General features: G+C 37.3%; 1 protein-coding gene across 1 annotated transcript in view; it reads right to left on the reverse strand.

Moving 5' to 3' along the window:
* Positions 1–4,914: 4,914 nt before the first annotated feature.
* clmpb (CXADR like membrane protein b) overlaps positions 4,915–16,435 on the reverse strand; it is a 79,412-nt gene continuing 67,891 nt past the window's right edge. Inside the window, exons 4-7 of the mRNA XM_017420110.3 lie at positions 16,097–16,264; positions 13,589–13,711; positions 12,957–13,098; positions 4,915–10,756 (exon numbers count right to left, since the gene is read on the reverse strand). Of these exons, the coding sequence (XP_017275599.1) occupies positions 10,420–10,756; positions 12,957–13,098; positions 13,589–13,711; positions 16,097–16,264 (770 nt within the window). The 3' untranslated portion in view covers positions 4,915–10,419. The remainder of the gene's footprint in view (positions 10,757–12,956; positions 13,099–13,588; positions 13,712–16,096; positions 16,265–16,435) is intronic.

A 16,435-nucleotide genomic window follows, 5' to 3' on the forward strand; every position in this document is an offset into this window, starting at 1 on the left:
AGGTTCTGGGAGACGCTCCTGAAGGAGCACAGAGAGTGAAAGACACACACACACAAACAAAAGATAAGCAGGGAACAAAAAGAAAATAACACCCCACTGTCACAGCAAATCATGACACAAAGAGAATATAATATTTTCAAGATATTTTGATGATGACTGTTTCATTTTTCAGTTATTTTACTAATAACTAGCAATGACTCTACAGTACTGGTTCTGAATAATCACCTATTTTTCTGACCTGCTGTCTCAGGGGTAAATAGGGAATTATGAATGGAAAGTCTCACGCAGAGAAAAAACTGTATTTAATAGAATAAAGTGCAACGCTTCATGTCCAAAGAGTCTGTACTCAGGCTGCACCCCTTGTCTTCTTCCTGTCACAGATATCAAGTTCCAGCAGAGGGAGCTTTAAGCAAGGCTACACAAACAGGTGTAAGTGATGAAAAAATGTTTTAAACAGACTGACCACTGTTGTTATTATTATGTTTTTTTACAGGTGTATTTGACATCAGAATTTAATCATCTAAACACACTGATGACGTTTTTTTTTTTTTTTGCATTTGTTTGTGCATATGTCCAAGATATGGTTCACTCAACAAACAAAGGGAAATATTCATTCCTCAGTCATAAAAATCAGAGCATATTCTAGCTTCCAGAACTGGACTCTCACACTGCAATTTATACTCAGCACCTTTTTCGGCTGATTTAGGTTTTGGTTCAGATTTCTGACAAGCGATCCCAAGTGATGGTGTCTGATATGTGCTTTAGGATTTAACTCATCTCATTAAGATCCTATCAGCATCACAGATAACAAGAGAGCTATCTCCAATCAACACCAGGGGGTGCAATTATTTAAGTGACTTCAATTAGGTAGCTTTTGTGTGGCTATTTTTACTCTGCAAATTAAAGATAGAATCCAAGAGTGAAATATGTAGTACTATTAATCAAGCTGCATCTATCTATCTATCTATCTATCTATCTATCTATCTATCTATCTATCTATCTATCTATCTATCTATCTATCTATCTATCTATCTATCTATCTATCTATCTATCTATCTATCTATCTATCTATCTATCTATCTATCTATCTATCTATCTATCTATCTATCTATCTAAATGTAGCCTCTGCAAACCTCATCTCCAGCTTCATATAAATGATGAATTAACATCATCATTAAATAATAATTGAAAATAATTGAGTCCTTCATTTGCTGCCATATTTGCCTGTCACTGTAACTCTCCAGTGTGTCTGTCCAAACCTCCCTAACCGGATGGGATACATGGTTTCCTAAATTAGGAAATATTGGAAAGGGAGGTGCGCCTGACAGATTTGTCAAAAAAAAAAAAAAATTCTCAGATTGTGGAGAAGCTAACTTTTGTTGAGATCTGAAACTGTTGTCATTCTGTGAGAATCAGGTCAGAAATGATTTTATGATAAGGCGATCACTATGTGTTGTGTTGACCTACAGCTCGTCTGGTTTGCTTTGGATCTTCTTGTCAAAGGAAGCAGGTATAAGCAAACAATGACATTATGATTGGGGGATACTTGCAAAGCTTAACGTCGGTGCTTGACTTCTCACTACCAAGTATTAACCCTGACCAGGAATGTCAAACTCAGTTACATTTGAAGGTGACAATAAAACAAACAAACAAACAAACAAACAAAACAAAAACCCCCCACAAAAAATCCAAGGACCAGTTTTGATTAATATTTTAAAATAATTATGCACCAGCACATAGCAGAAATCTCAGCAAAGAACCTGTTTTTATTGTAACTTCAGCTTCAGCTAATTTTTTTTTTTTTTACACAAATCTATAAAAAAACAACATGTCAGGCATAAAAGAGTATTTTAGTGCCAACAAGGTGATTCTCAAAGAGCTATGAGCTGAAAAATCGTCACAAAGCAAACGATCAGCTGAAAAATGATGAACCTCTCAGATTCTGTGTCGGGGCTGCTGGATTTGTTTTCCTTTCTTCAGTAGCCATTTCAGATACAGTTCATCTGCTGTAAATATTGTTTGTGCCTGACACTTTTGTATCCTCCACTTCTCTGGTTTCTTCTATTTTTGGAAGAGACACTGCATATCATGCCTGGAGACACCATGTTTTAGGGTAATAGCTCTTTATGAATCACCTTGTATGAACAAAAAGACAGTTTTGTGTTTGGTGAACTGTAATCTATGGGATTTTTCCACAGTTATGCCTAAATAACTGGGAAAAAATTATTTGGTTTTGTTGTTACAAAAAACCCTCTATAAAACAATTTAAAATTCTGTTGTAAAAACACAGGCCCAATACATCTGTTATGTAATGATTCATAAAACATTTTTGAGTTGCTCACAAAACATTCCTCTAAAGTTGATCAGGTACACAGAATGGAATGAAAAATGCAGCTAATTTTAGGAGCTTTAGAAAGCCTGGAAAAGTATTGCTCAAAACAACTTTAAGAACTTGGAATAATACTCTCCTTGGGAGCAAAACATAAAGAAATGAGATAAAGCTTAAAACTCTCCATTATGAGGATTAATTGAATGGGTTACATTTGTTTTATTATAAATTGTGTATTTCATGCAGATCTGCCATTAGAGACAGAAAAAAGACATACTGTAAAATGTATAGATCTCATATTAAATAAAATAATAATGAATAAACATACCTGAACATGTCAAATCTGCATCATTATCCCACTGTTTTATTATCATCATTATATTATCATTGGTGCAAAATCTGCAACTATTGCATTCAAATACCACATGACGTTGTAGGAATAGGACAAAGACTCAGAACATGCGGCAACAGAAATTTGACTTTTTGAAATGTTCAATATGTAACCAAAATGATATCAAAGTAGTGTTTGTGAATAAGCATGCCAGTGAGATGGGTTTATGAAACCATCAACAAATATTAATAATGGATGACGTGTCTTCATCAATTCCCGTTGGTTAAAAAAGGAGCCATATTACCTGGTTTATGGGAGCTGCCATGTTGTATTTTGGGAGTCAGTCTGTGCACTAAAGGAATGTAGGGCTGAAAATCCCACCTACTCACATGCTCAGTGTTTTATTTTAGGCATTGAATGACTAATTTCAACAACACGTTTTAGAAAAATCAATAATTGAACATACACCAGCAAAGTAACAACTACTTACGTCAACAAAATTCACCTTAGAATGATCTAAGGTGCTTTTCTTTTTTTTATCAATCAAATGTCGCATTCATTTACATTAGACTTAAAACTTCAACTGCAGTCGGCCTTGTCACTTTAGCTTCAACTTCTGTGTTTTGTTCCTGTGTCTAGTTATAATATCTGTCAGTGTCTGTCAATCTGTCAATGAGTTATAGACACAAAATGGGGGCTCTGATATGAAAACTTGATAATGCTGAGTACAAATATTACTGGTACCTTAATGTTCATTAGACACTCTGCAGCCAGATGTTAACAATATATGGTAGAGATTGAGCTATGCTTTGTTTTATCTCCATGGTCTTGATCACTTGGCTTTACTTTACAGTGTTATTCATGCTTTCATGACTTCATGTCACCTGTGTGCATCCTTAAAACAGATAAAGTCAGCCTCTCTCTCCATAACCATGGTTGACACAGACTCTGCATCTTGGCAGGTCAATAGATTGTCAACATAAGAGGGACCTTTCACAGGGAAGAGATAAATGTCCATCAATAAGAGGCTGACAGGTCAATAGATATCCCTGACCTCACTGCCACAAGCGTTAGTACCATGTTTAGAGGATGAGGAACCAGACAGAAGTCTGAGAAGTTAGAAAAAGGAGTCTTCTGTTCTTTGCTGTTGAAAGGTCTGGCTCCATAGAAGATCTGTGACGGACGCGCAGAATGGATGGTTTTAATATTTGAAAAACTAAATGTAATTTATGGTGTGTTTGAGAAGATGAGGTATGATAGAACTTAAGTCAGTGCTGACTCAAAAAGATGTTTTCTACATGTAAAAGTTGTTTAATTTCTGAAGTGTTGGACAAATGATGAACAGGCAGATACAGGTGGATGACACTCTATACACAAGTTAGTGCTGCAGGTCTCTGCTGGCCATATTACAAAAGAAAACTGTGAGCTTTCAAAGCAATGAAACTTGTTTGAGATAGTTCATCCATTAAACTGAATTAGTTAAAGGTCTAGATTTAGGAAAAAATTAAACTAGCATTCCTTGAAGGAAAGCATGTTTCAGATCTTCTTGCATGCCAAACCTTTAAACAAAGATCTTACTCATTAGCTCTTAAGAGTATTTGATGGGAATGACTCTCAGCTACTACCACACTAAATCTTAGCTCCATATCTGTAAAACTGACGAGAGTTATAACCATTTTTCTGTTGATGCAATGACCATGTTTGCATCATGCATACAAAGGCTATTTTATAAACCATTACATTAATGTCAGTTTGACATTACACATTTATTTACATGCAATGCAGTAGTTACTTGCAAAAGCAAATAGCAGCAGCATCAGCTAGCTTTAGCATTTCCAGTACAGCCAAAAAACATGGTTTGCCAAAACAACCATGTAATGCAAAATTGATGACAATGTAAAGGGTTTTTATCTTGTGTTTTAATAAACTGTCATGATTTTTGGGAGGTTGGAGTTGTTTTAAGATGTTAATAGCCCACTTTGGTCTTGGTCCTTCTCAGATTACTCGTTACCTCATCAGTTCAATCAAAGCTAATTTATATTTTTCCAAACTGAAATTGTTCAAAAGGTTATCAAAAACAGGTAGGATAATAATTATGACTAATCTTTCCACAGAATCCCACTTTAAAAATCTGAACTATTCCTTCAAGATAAACTATTCCAGTGGAGAGGAGAGATACAGGAACAACAATAGAATATTCACACTGAGAGGTTTTCCTTAGTCTAGATCTAAATTAGAGATATCATGAGACAAATAAGGTTGAAATTGAATATTTTATTTGCAAATGAAAGAGTAATAACTCAGAGGTCGTAAAAATATACATTTTTTACTTGTGATATTTACATGGATTGTTTTCATCAAACAAACAAACAAACAAACAAAAAGGTCTCTATCTTTAGAAAACCAAAGAGAATGCACATCAGAAGAACAGATGAGAGTAAAGTAAACAAAGTGTCTTCCGTTTCTGTTTAGCTGAGCTCGTCTCCCCCTGACACTGAAACAACGCAGTCCGGAGGAACAGCCAACCTCACTGATTCCACACTGACCAATGATGAACAGAGCACACAAAAAGTGCAAAGTACATGGATGAAAACATTTGAGAAACAACAGAAAAAAACGACAAAAATAAAGCTTCAAAAGTTTTTGTGTGGTTATATTTACAATTGTAGATGTTCTTCTTTATTTTTATTTTTAATCGATTACAGTTATGTTACATCAAAGCAAAGCATTCCCGTTCATCTGCTCAATCGTCTAAGACATGCAGGTACCTTTGCTATCTGTATTCGTTATCTATACCTTCCTGAGGTGGAATTAAGTCCCATCCACCTCCATTCTTAAAAAGTAATAAGACATCACATTCTCTTTTACTGACAGACAAGGCTAAACCACAAATCTCCCTGCTCAACAGCTTTATCCAGAAATAAAACTGCCTAATAGAACGTAAAATACTGTAGCTACATGAGATTCATACTCCTATCATGTACCGCGGGATGACCATTAACGATTTAACTGCACCTCTGAGTGTTGATAACAAGATAAAATGTAGTGCTGATGGATATTCTTTCAAAGGATGAGATTTGACATGCTGCTGAAGCTCTGAGCCGTGATGTGTGTTAAGACTTTACTCCTCCACTTAAAGAACTGACAAAAGCAACGTTTGTTGAAAAAAAAAAGAAAAAAAAAGTTTGTTGGACCACAAAATGGGATGCAACGTGAGGGTTCATAAACTGGGGAATCTGCCACCTGAGACTTGCAGATGCAGGAAGGCAAATAAAAATGAAAAAAAAAAAAAAAGGTTGGAGGAATTTAACAGCTGGAAGACTCGTCGTGTCCCATCCTCCACTTCCCTTGCTACTTTCATCTGCTGAGGAGGGAATTTCAATGACAAGAGCCCCACAGTCCTGGCTTGGTACCAAGCCTCTCCCAGCTCCCTCTACCACTCTTGTAGATTCCAATAAAAGAAAAAAATCTTTCAGCATATGCAATCAAGATTGTTAAAATGCACAGCAGTGTCTGTTTTGCTGTAAGTGCATGGAAGTGTGTGTGTGTGTATGTGTTTGGTTACAGTAGCTGATTTTATGTGTGTGTGCTGATGTCCTCTGAGTGATGCAGTATAGAGTGTCCTATTCTGTGCTGCTTTTAGTATCCTGGTTCCATCAGTCAGCCGTAATACCGCCAGACATTCGATTCATCAAATTGATTCTGAAGGAGTAGAAATAAGAGGGAATGGTGTTTGGGTTTTTGTTTGTGCGAAAGATGCGAGCGTCTGTTGGGTGAGTGCGCGCGCGTGTGTGTGTGTTCATGTGCATCTGTGAGCATACATGAAGTGCAAACCTGCATTTTTGTGTGCATCAGCACATATGTACCTGTTTATGTCTATGTATATACAAATTGTACCGATTTTTATTGTGTGTGTACGTGTTTGTGTGTGCACCTTGAGATGCCATCAGTACACCCAGGGCCGAGTGCATTCTCTGTTAAGAGACAGAAGAAAGAGAGAGTACAAGTAGCCTCCGGAACTGATGATAGTTATGAATTATGGATTTTCTTTGTCTCGAGACGCCGCCCACACAAGCGAAAACATGACTGTGGCCTGTGAAGCCGGACTCAGCAAGCATCTAAAAAAAAAAAAACTCAGCAAAAACTAAAATAAACCCTGCCAGTCTGCAGTCATGTACATTTGGACAGAGGTTATTTTGCTCGACTGCTTCCTTCACATTCAGTGAATGGCTAACTTCAGAGTATGTGGGTGTGGCCCAGGGGCTTACACTGAATTTACATGCACACACCCACACATACACACACATTTACAAGCATGCAGGCACGCAAGTTTTCACACAACTCCCTCTTCCTCCCTCCCGCCCACACAAATGGCAGCCTCCCTGGTCCAAAATTAACTGCTGCCGCTGGTTAAATATAGAAGGCATTATTTAATTTCCCTTGCATTTAAGTTAGGTGTGAAATCCAATGTGTGAAATCAAACAACATGTGCTTTCCAGGCAGATGCTGCAGGTTTGAAGTTTTAAATGTGACCAAATCCTTCCTAATGGTCCAGAGAGAAAGATGATAGTAGTTTCAAGGTACAAAGTGAAAGTGTGGAACATATTCCTCTGATACTAAAACGGCAGTGGTAAAATGTGTCCTGAGAATAAAGATTGATGAGTTATAAAGTAAGAAAAGGTAGAGATTATTTAAGGGATAGGTGACAAATTAAAAGAAAAAGCAACACAAGTGTTTAACTAAGGTGTTGGCCAACATGTGCTACCTGAACCATTACTTAAAGAAACTTTAGAAATATTTCAGGCATTGATTACACAACTCCACATATGTTTTTTAAGAGATTTTGTTTTCCCCATTTGAAAAATAAAATATCTTCATCATGCTGAAATACCCAGGCCACACCACTAGGAGGTGATTATGTTGATATTATGAGACATAAACACAAAAGAACATTCTGAGCATTGCAAAAGATTCCCCTAAAACAGTTTGAGTTTGTTTTTAAGTGTGATGGCAACCAAGTTAGGATGCAAACTTAAAAAAAACAAACAAAAAGTTCCCATTGTTGTTGTCGTTTCTAGTGCAGAAAGCAATACTGAGCATGCAAGAAGTAGTGTGCCATGCAATCATTCCAAATCATCTCAGAATCTCTGTATGTCAAGTTTGCAGCAACACAAAAACAAAAAAGGTTTTTTATCTCTAATCTCAATTATTCTAACCAAAAACACCATTTGTATGTGGACGAGAGGTGCAAACACAGCATCCATTTTGGAAAAGATCTGCATTAGTGTGGACGGAACCTTATTGAAAGAGATAAGTAATTCAAAAAATTTAAAAACTAAAATTGATCATTTACATTTGCCTGCTGTTTTTGAGTGTTGCTTTATTTTAAAAGAGAGAAGACAAGTCAGAGACTTTCACAACCTTAGTTATTTTCTTTCAATTTGTCACCTAAATGTGGTTTGCTTAAATATCTATATTTTTTTAGATTTGACTATTCATATTTTAAAACACATGTGTTTTAATCCTTTTTTTCTATTTTGAAGACAGGTTGGCTTTTGTTAAAGCAAATACTTAAACAATGGTGGCCATGAGGAAGAATTCCTTCCCATTGCTCTTGTAGGGAACAATGGAATCTATACATTACATGGAATTCTGGACAGCAGTTTTGATTATAACTTGGTTTGAACCTAACAAGATGAATATATTTTTCCACTTTCATAATCCATCCCATGAAATACTTGCTTCACATGAATGTGAATGATGAAACTACCACAGATGACATCAGAAAAAAAGACACTTGGATTAAATCCACTTTGGGTTTCTCACTTGACTCTAGTGTAAGAGGAAAATTTCCTCTCATATACCCTTATTATTAAATTAAATGACATCATGTGCGTATATCTATCAGTATGTACAATATAAAACAAGACTGATTACAGAATGTACAGTACATAGTCCTGTGGCATGGGATTGCGTTCTCACCATTCACTTTGCTTGGTGCTCCCTTTGCACTATCTGTTACTGAGGCATATTTCTGAAGTTGTTCCTCTCAGCATTTCCTGCTGTTGACCCTCTGAGCTGCTTGTGAACAGAGACTTAACCACTGGTATGCTGAAGATAAGGACCAAGAAAGAAACCATCAAAAAGAAGAGGGGAATGCAAAGGCACGCTAGATAGGCTACTTGCCCTTTTTTCAGCTACTTTCAACCAAAATTCACCAGGTCTGTCAGAGGATACAACAACTACAGCATTGCTCACAATGTCCTTTAACCATGCAAGTGATTTGGTGAGACAACGATCAAGTGCCACACTACTGTTATGGATCCAAGGAAAGTATTGACAGTGATACCATACAAACCCTATATGATTGGATTATCTAGAATCACACTCTTTGTTTTCTTCACTTAGATGTAATATTAGTAATTTGATGTTGTCGTCAGTTCTTTGTGCCTTAGCTTGATGCAGTACTGTACAGGAGGCTGAAAATATTGAAATCCATCATCTTACATCACACATTCATGTTGACAGAATTTGGCTTCAGTTTAGAAATGTAGCAGGTAAAGAAAAATGTAAAACCAAAACCAATAATAACCCATCCTAGGGATTGGTGGCACTTCTTAATATGGATGATTGGACACTTGGCTGTCTGTCACTCTTTACAACCTGCTCAGGGAGAAGAGGATAACATAGACAAAATAAAGGAAAGTCCAGCTGGTCTAATAGTTACTTATTCCTATATTTAAAGTATCACTATAGGTCTAATAAATACTAGTAAATTATTCAGGGAGAATATTTGGTACCAGAATAGGACAATGTAGATAGGATGTGGAAGGGGAGTTACGAGTCCATTGATGTGACTTCACCCGTCAATGCTACATCCTTGTACTTGAAATTTCCCCTGCCGACTGGTGAAGCAGATGTGCCGTCTGCAAGCCAGCTGAGTCAGTCTCTGGACAGCTGTGGTTTCTTCTGGGTTCCTTGCGAGAGCACAAAAGACTGAGAGCGCCGAAGCAGATGATGTGCATGCCACACACCGTGCCTGTCCACATGGATGGGCACAATCGCCCCAGCCCATGGGAGGCAAAGCGGTTAGTGGTTTTCGAGCAAACGCTGGAAGCAGCCAGACAGAGGTGAAGAGTGACATAAATCGGAGAATCACCTCAAACCCTTATCTTTTGACTAGAAAATAATCTAAAAGTGGCAAACATGCGAGCACTTTCTTCTTCTTAGCTTCTGCCCTTCATGTATTCATCTTATGCAACTTATGGTAACCACAAGTACAACTTCCCAAAGTTTGGACTGATTCTCATCCAGCCTGGTTTTCCTTTCTCACTCATTCCTTTGACTGAATTCCTAACCCTTTGATTGATAAATAAATAAAAGCTCTACTGGGGGCATCTTCCACCTCAATGCACACAGTACGTCTCTGTGCCTTCTAAACCCAAAAGAAGGAACTCAGAAACTAGGTTCTGCCTTCAACCATGAGACACAAACATTTTTCCATGTCACGTCTCTGCTTCTTTCTTTGTTTTTGTTTTATGTAATTCTTAAGGGGGCAAGCATGTCTTATTTTCCCTTTTTAATTATGCATTCATTAAAGTACTTTTGAACTTATAGTATTGATTATTTTAATTACATCCTTTAACTTGTTGCATTTCTTTGTTTATGGAAGAGTCTCAGTCTTTGGGAGAGGGTACTAAGGGGCTTGGGGAGGAGTAGGAGTCTTACATGGCTGCAGGACGTGGGTCGGCTTTCAGTCCTACACAGTCTGAAAGGCCTTGGTCTGGGCAGGGACCATAAGGGTTGGGGGTGTTGGGCCAGACATGTTCCTGGAGTTGAATTTGGGAGTGGTGGGGGGCTCAGGGGTCTTGGGGGGTACCACTGAGGTGTAGGATGGAGGGGACTGGGGAAAGCCTGGAGGCTGTCCGTTTTCCTTGAGAGCTGCTACGGCAGGTGGACGTGGGCGGTGGCCGCGCTGGGTGCAGTTGTGCACCATTGACTGAGTGGAGGAGGCGCCGGAGCGCGAGCTGCCGGAGCGGGATGAGGACAGGGAGTTTGGCTTCACGAGCTTGGCCTTGGGAGCCTCCGCGTCCTCCCTATGGTTGGAAACAGAGCAAATAAACATGACAACACTGGTTTTATTTAATAACTAACTCTTGAAATAGAGAGGAAGACCCTTCCTCTCACCTCTCCCAACAAAAAAAATCTCAATAAACCGCAAATACGTGCAGCACAGTTCTGTTTTATTACCATGAAGTATTCTGAGGGTTTACACATGTGGGACTTGTATGTTGTTTGGTGGTTCATGTAATTCATGAGATATCCTCCAGCATGAAATCACGAAATCTGCTAGTCACTAGTTTCTCAGACACCTGTGGGGGGAGGTGCTGAGAACTCAAACTGATTTTTAATCACAAGATAAAACTTTACCAGTCAGCATAAAAAACATAGATACTGTATATAACCTGTGAGACAGATCTTAAAAATGACTAACATTTTGAGCAAAATTGTAGTCCTTTGTATTCTTGTATTTACTTTGTTTGGTATCTAAAATACAGAATATCTGAACAGAAAGTCACAATAAAGATTCCTCTGGCTACATGCTATCCAGCAAGTTGCACATAATAGGGTTTCATAGCTCTTCTTGGAAAAAAAAGAAATTAACAGCAGTAAGTAAATATGGATTTACTGTATTGCCAAGAGGTTTGGTAGAGCACATTAGTGGGAATGCTCAGGCTCTTAACATTGTATGAGAGCAAAACAAACCAAAACCAAAACACTTAATCACATTTACATTATTTAGCCAAAGCTATTTTTTCAGCTGTGTTGTATTATTCATTGTTAGGGTAATAAATTCAACCTAAACAACTGCAGTCTTTCACAAAAAATAGTGAAAGATTATAAATATATAAATGTATAGAATAATAAATGCCACTGTCTTGAACATAATTCTTTAAAGTGTAGTTCTATGGGGACATTATGAGCAGTCAGTGTCCTACCTATTGTAGATAGCTCTTCTAACAGCTTCAGTTTGAAGAAATAGAGATTAGTTCTGACTAGATAGTCAAACTAATGGCTAGTCTGAGTGGGGTGAATATCAAATAAAATGTTTGCCATCTTAATCTCAAGAAGTTTTAATATCTGTTTATGCTATTAATGGAGCATGTTGAGTGTACTCAGCCAGAGAACTCTCACGGAAAAAAGGTGGTGTAAAAATATTAAACAATCAACTCACATTTGCTTAAACCACTAGGAACTTCTCTAGTTTTTACACAACTTTACTTTTGCATCAGATTGTTTCTCTGGTTGTGCATAACGTGTTCCATTTTGTAGCGCCCCAAATGGATTTTCATTGCTACTGAACCTCCGACCACAATAATTTTTGTTCTAAATAACCAGACCCTTCTATATAAATAACAATTTATTGCAAACGTGACCCAATGTTTAAGTTCATAAAATAGCGTTCACACAAAACAAAAATTTGAGCATTTTTTAAGTTGGGTGTGATCTACTGGACCTGCTCAACTAGGCATTAGCTTGAATTATTATCTGTTTCTATAAACTTAGGTCAATCAGAGAGCTATCTACAACAGGTAAGATATTGATTGTTCATAACCTTTCCACAAAAGCCCATTTCAGAAGATTCTTATTTTTTAACTAAGTAAGACAATTCAAGTTAACCAATCTTTACTGTATTTACTCTTTTCTTACCTCCAAACACATGCATTTATAAACACAATAAATATAAAGGGATTGTATGAAAACATCTCTGAAAAAATTCAAAGAACAATTGGCCTTGCACATTACTTTTCTTACTTAGATAACAGGTGCACACCTTGTATTTCCAGAGATAATTGGATGTTGCTTTGTTAGTTTGTAGCAGACCTAACTAGTTTTACAAGGGTTTCAGCTGAACTAAACAGTCACACATGAATTGTGTAATCACAAACTTGTGAATTTATTCGTTTACTTTAACAATTTTTGTATAACATGAACCATTTATGATTACAGGAAATGGAAATACTCACAAATCCTGAATAGAATATAAAGCAGAGTGTGTATATATGTACAAAGTGTGTATATATGTGCCGGTGCTTTCGTTGAGCCGGTGTTGTCAATTCCGTAACTTACTAGCTGAGTTTAGATCAACAAAACAAAAAAAAAACACAAAAAAGTTTTGAACTCTTACGTGATTACTTTCAGCAACAAATAAGTTATAACAACGACAAAACACTGAAAAGGTGTAAAAACGAGCAGACCAATTAGAAATCATATAGGAAAAGATTATGACCGAACCTGATCTCATTTGGGGTCTCCTCCTCTTCATACTTCTTTTTTTCTTTCTTCCGGAAGACGAGCCAGATGATTAATACGACAATGAGGACTCCGAGGGATATTCCCACCACAGCACCCGCTACCATCCCAACATCCCTCACGTCTGTGGATAAGAAAGGAGGCAGTGATGAGAGAAAGATTCACTCATTCTCTCTGGAGAAATATTATTCATAGCGTTCACTGTTAGTCTTAAATTCATAAATGCTCCTTCCACAAGCTTATTTAATAAAAAAACACTTCCTCTTTTTGTTGTGTCACAATATCTATATTTTAATTTACTAGCAGGGCTGGAAAACTGTTTCTGCTGAGCTGCTAGTTCTGTCGTTTTCCCCCCACACGTGACCCTGACCTGGGACTTTCAAGGAGTATATTAGTGTGACAGTGCAACACGGCATTTAGAGCAGGGGTGGTCACCAGCAGCCACCACTTTATGTGTTAAAATACTGAAGGGGAAGTGAGAAGGGTGAAGACACAGAAGAAGACAGGGAGGGGAATAAATGGATTTCCAGCTGCAGTTTGAAACAATAACCATCACTCAGCGCTCCGGTTTAGTGTGAGGTGAAGAGGGCGATGGAAGTCCGGAGAAAACTCACGCTGCATCGTGACCTCGATGGTGCAGTTTTCCTCTCCCACGTCGTTACTCGCCGTGCACCTGTAGACACCTGTGCTCTCCATGGTGAGATTTCTCAGGGTGACGATCTCCGGGTTCTTCAAATCTGGGGAATAAAAACCAGTCTTTTGTTTTGCACCATAATAAATAATTTACAAAAAAAAAAAAAAAAAAAAAAACCCAACAGGATATTTTCCAATGAGGTCCATCCTGCTTTGGAAGATTTGAAGACAGTAGCAGAAGTGTGAGTGATGGAGACCTGCAGTCCCGTGGGATATTCAGTCATCTCCACCGCTGACAACCATGTGGTATTACCTTTCACTACCCATACTTAATGGATGGTGATGCTGTATGTTATCATCCAATGCAAACTAATTAAAATGAACAGGTGGTGTTTGGTTGATGTGATTATTTTGACGTTTTTTGTCTGGAAATGGGCCGTCATGGATGCCAGTTGACCGCCGAAGTGAAAACTGAGACAGGGATGTTAGTATCATGGGGTGTTTTTGCCTGTCTAGAGACCTTTCTGCTATAGACAATCTGTTAATTTTTGGAGGCGCATATGCTTTATTTCCTTCGAGGCACGGGCCAGTATGAGATTTTAATAACCTTAAGCAAAAACGTACAAACATGGTTTATTTGCTTTTATTTTTGCAAATATTGCTACTACTTCTGCCTAAGTCATATCAGATTCTCCTTAGGTATAATTGTATAATAATACCTAATATAATATTTGAAATTTTTTTAATTTTAATTTACAGACGCAAACAAGGAGACTGAGAAGTTAACATGTTGACAGTTTCTCTGCTGAAAATGAATGTGTCAGCTTTGTCCTACACTCAGGACAGTTTTGAATCAAATTTGTGATCTTTTTTTTTCTTTTACTCATTTATTTTTACAGTGATATTTAAAAGTAAGGTTAAATTTCTAATTTATTCACAAGTATTACAATTATCTTTTTTAAATTTAACACCAGCAAGTCAGCAGGCAGTAATAAAATAATGGTTATTATGTTTTTGAACAAATTATAAAAAACAACATGGACATTATTCACCATAAGCAGCTTTTTAAATGACACTGTAGGCAGTTCTTCAAAAACAAAAACAAAAAAAAAAACCACAAGTCATTCTCATAGGGAGCTGAAGTTTCCCTTTTTTAATGTTTTACCAGTTGTTATGTCATGTTCCTTAGATATAAGGTGTGTTTCCATGAAAACAATAAAAAGAAAAAGCTGTTGTCTTCCTTTCTTATCAGCTCCACAAAATAAACACAAGTCACAAACTAATTTAGAACACTAGATCAATTTATTTTTAATTCAGAAGTAATTGTGCTTGTATAACAGAATATTACTTCTGTTCTGCTCTTTGCAAAGTAAAAAGTAAATGTCACTTATTTAATTAGCTGGGTTATTAGCATTTATAGCAGCATGGAGGCCACTGTATATTTCACCTCCTAACATACTAACTGGTAATTATCCATTGGCTAAAATCTTAACAAACATAAAAGTTTAGGGTAATTTTCCTCTCAGCTTCTGTACATAACTGAATGATGGCTCAGAGGAACATGTCCGTTCATGTAGGGGTAAAACAAAAACTAAGCCCTGTTTCTCTGTTATCTTGTTTTTAGGCATTTAAATATCAGGAACAATATGATGGAAAAGCCCAGTGGTTTTGACGCCTTGACTTTTTAACACCGTGGTACAGCTTGAACCTGGCAACTGGGCCATGCATATTAAATAAATATGCCAAAATCCACACAAATGAAGTGTGCCTCAGGGCTTTAACAAAAATATGTCTGTTTGTTTGGCTGGTTGGTATAGAAGACAGCTGCAAATCCATTCAGAGTTTTGCATTTGATTTTTTTTTTTCCCACTTTGCCCTCAGTCCCAGAAAAGACTGTCCTCATGCAGGAAAATGATTCACTTGAGCCAAGATGACATTTCAGATTCATTAGATCCCAGTGTCAGTCCGATTCCTTGTATTAAAATAAGTAATCCCAACAGAATAAAGCCACAAATCACAAGATTATGCTCTTTTTGATTTCCTGGAAAATAACATACAGTGCACATTTTTTGTGGCCCTAGGATTATTGCTCACAAGCGGAGAGAATCACAGTCGTCCAAACATATTAATGGGAAGTGGATTAAATAAGAAAAACTGAGCGCATCTAAGTGCCCTTGAGCTAAGTGTTGTAACTTTTAATTACTGTAGAGAAGCGGCTCGAGGATCAGCACTGGGAGGATGTGGTTCGGCTTGGCAGATTTAGGTGTCAGTGTTTACAAATGTATGAAGGTAAAGACGAGGAGGGAAGTGGAGTAAAGGCGATGTGCTCAGCAAAACCCTTCCTGGAACTCATAAAAAACAGAAAAGCAACTAATATAAAAATGAATTCTCACAGCATTTCTCTGCAGAGGGCTTGAATGGTGAATCAGCATGTCTGTGTAGTGAAGAATTATTTTTCCTTTCTTTTTTTTTTGTACTATTTTTCTTACCTATCAGTGCCAGGTTTGGCAGCTTGCCCAGACTCTTGCCTTTGTCGAGCACTCGGTCCCACTTGTAGCTGATGGGGTCTGAACCGTCGCTGGATTTACAGCTCAGTTTGACATCACTGCCCTCCAACAGTTTTCCATCCATCCAGCACCTTGGCTTCGAGGGCTTGACTATGAGAAAACATAAACATGGACACCAAAAAAACACCTCTTTGTCAAATTGAACAACAAGCTTTATTTAGGATTCTGTATTATTATTATTATTATTAATAATTATTTTATTATTATTATTATTATTATTATTATTATTATTATTATTATTATTATACTGGAATAGAAAAT

This window comes from Kryptolebias marmoratus, linkage group LG2, assembly GCF_001649575.2.
Source record: "Kryptolebias marmoratus isolate JLee-2015 linkage group LG2, ASM164957v2, whole genome shotgun sequence".
In the NCBI taxonomy this organism is placed as follows: Eukaryota; Metazoa; Chordata; class Actinopteri; order Cyprinodontiformes; family Rivulidae; genus Kryptolebias; species Kryptolebias marmoratus.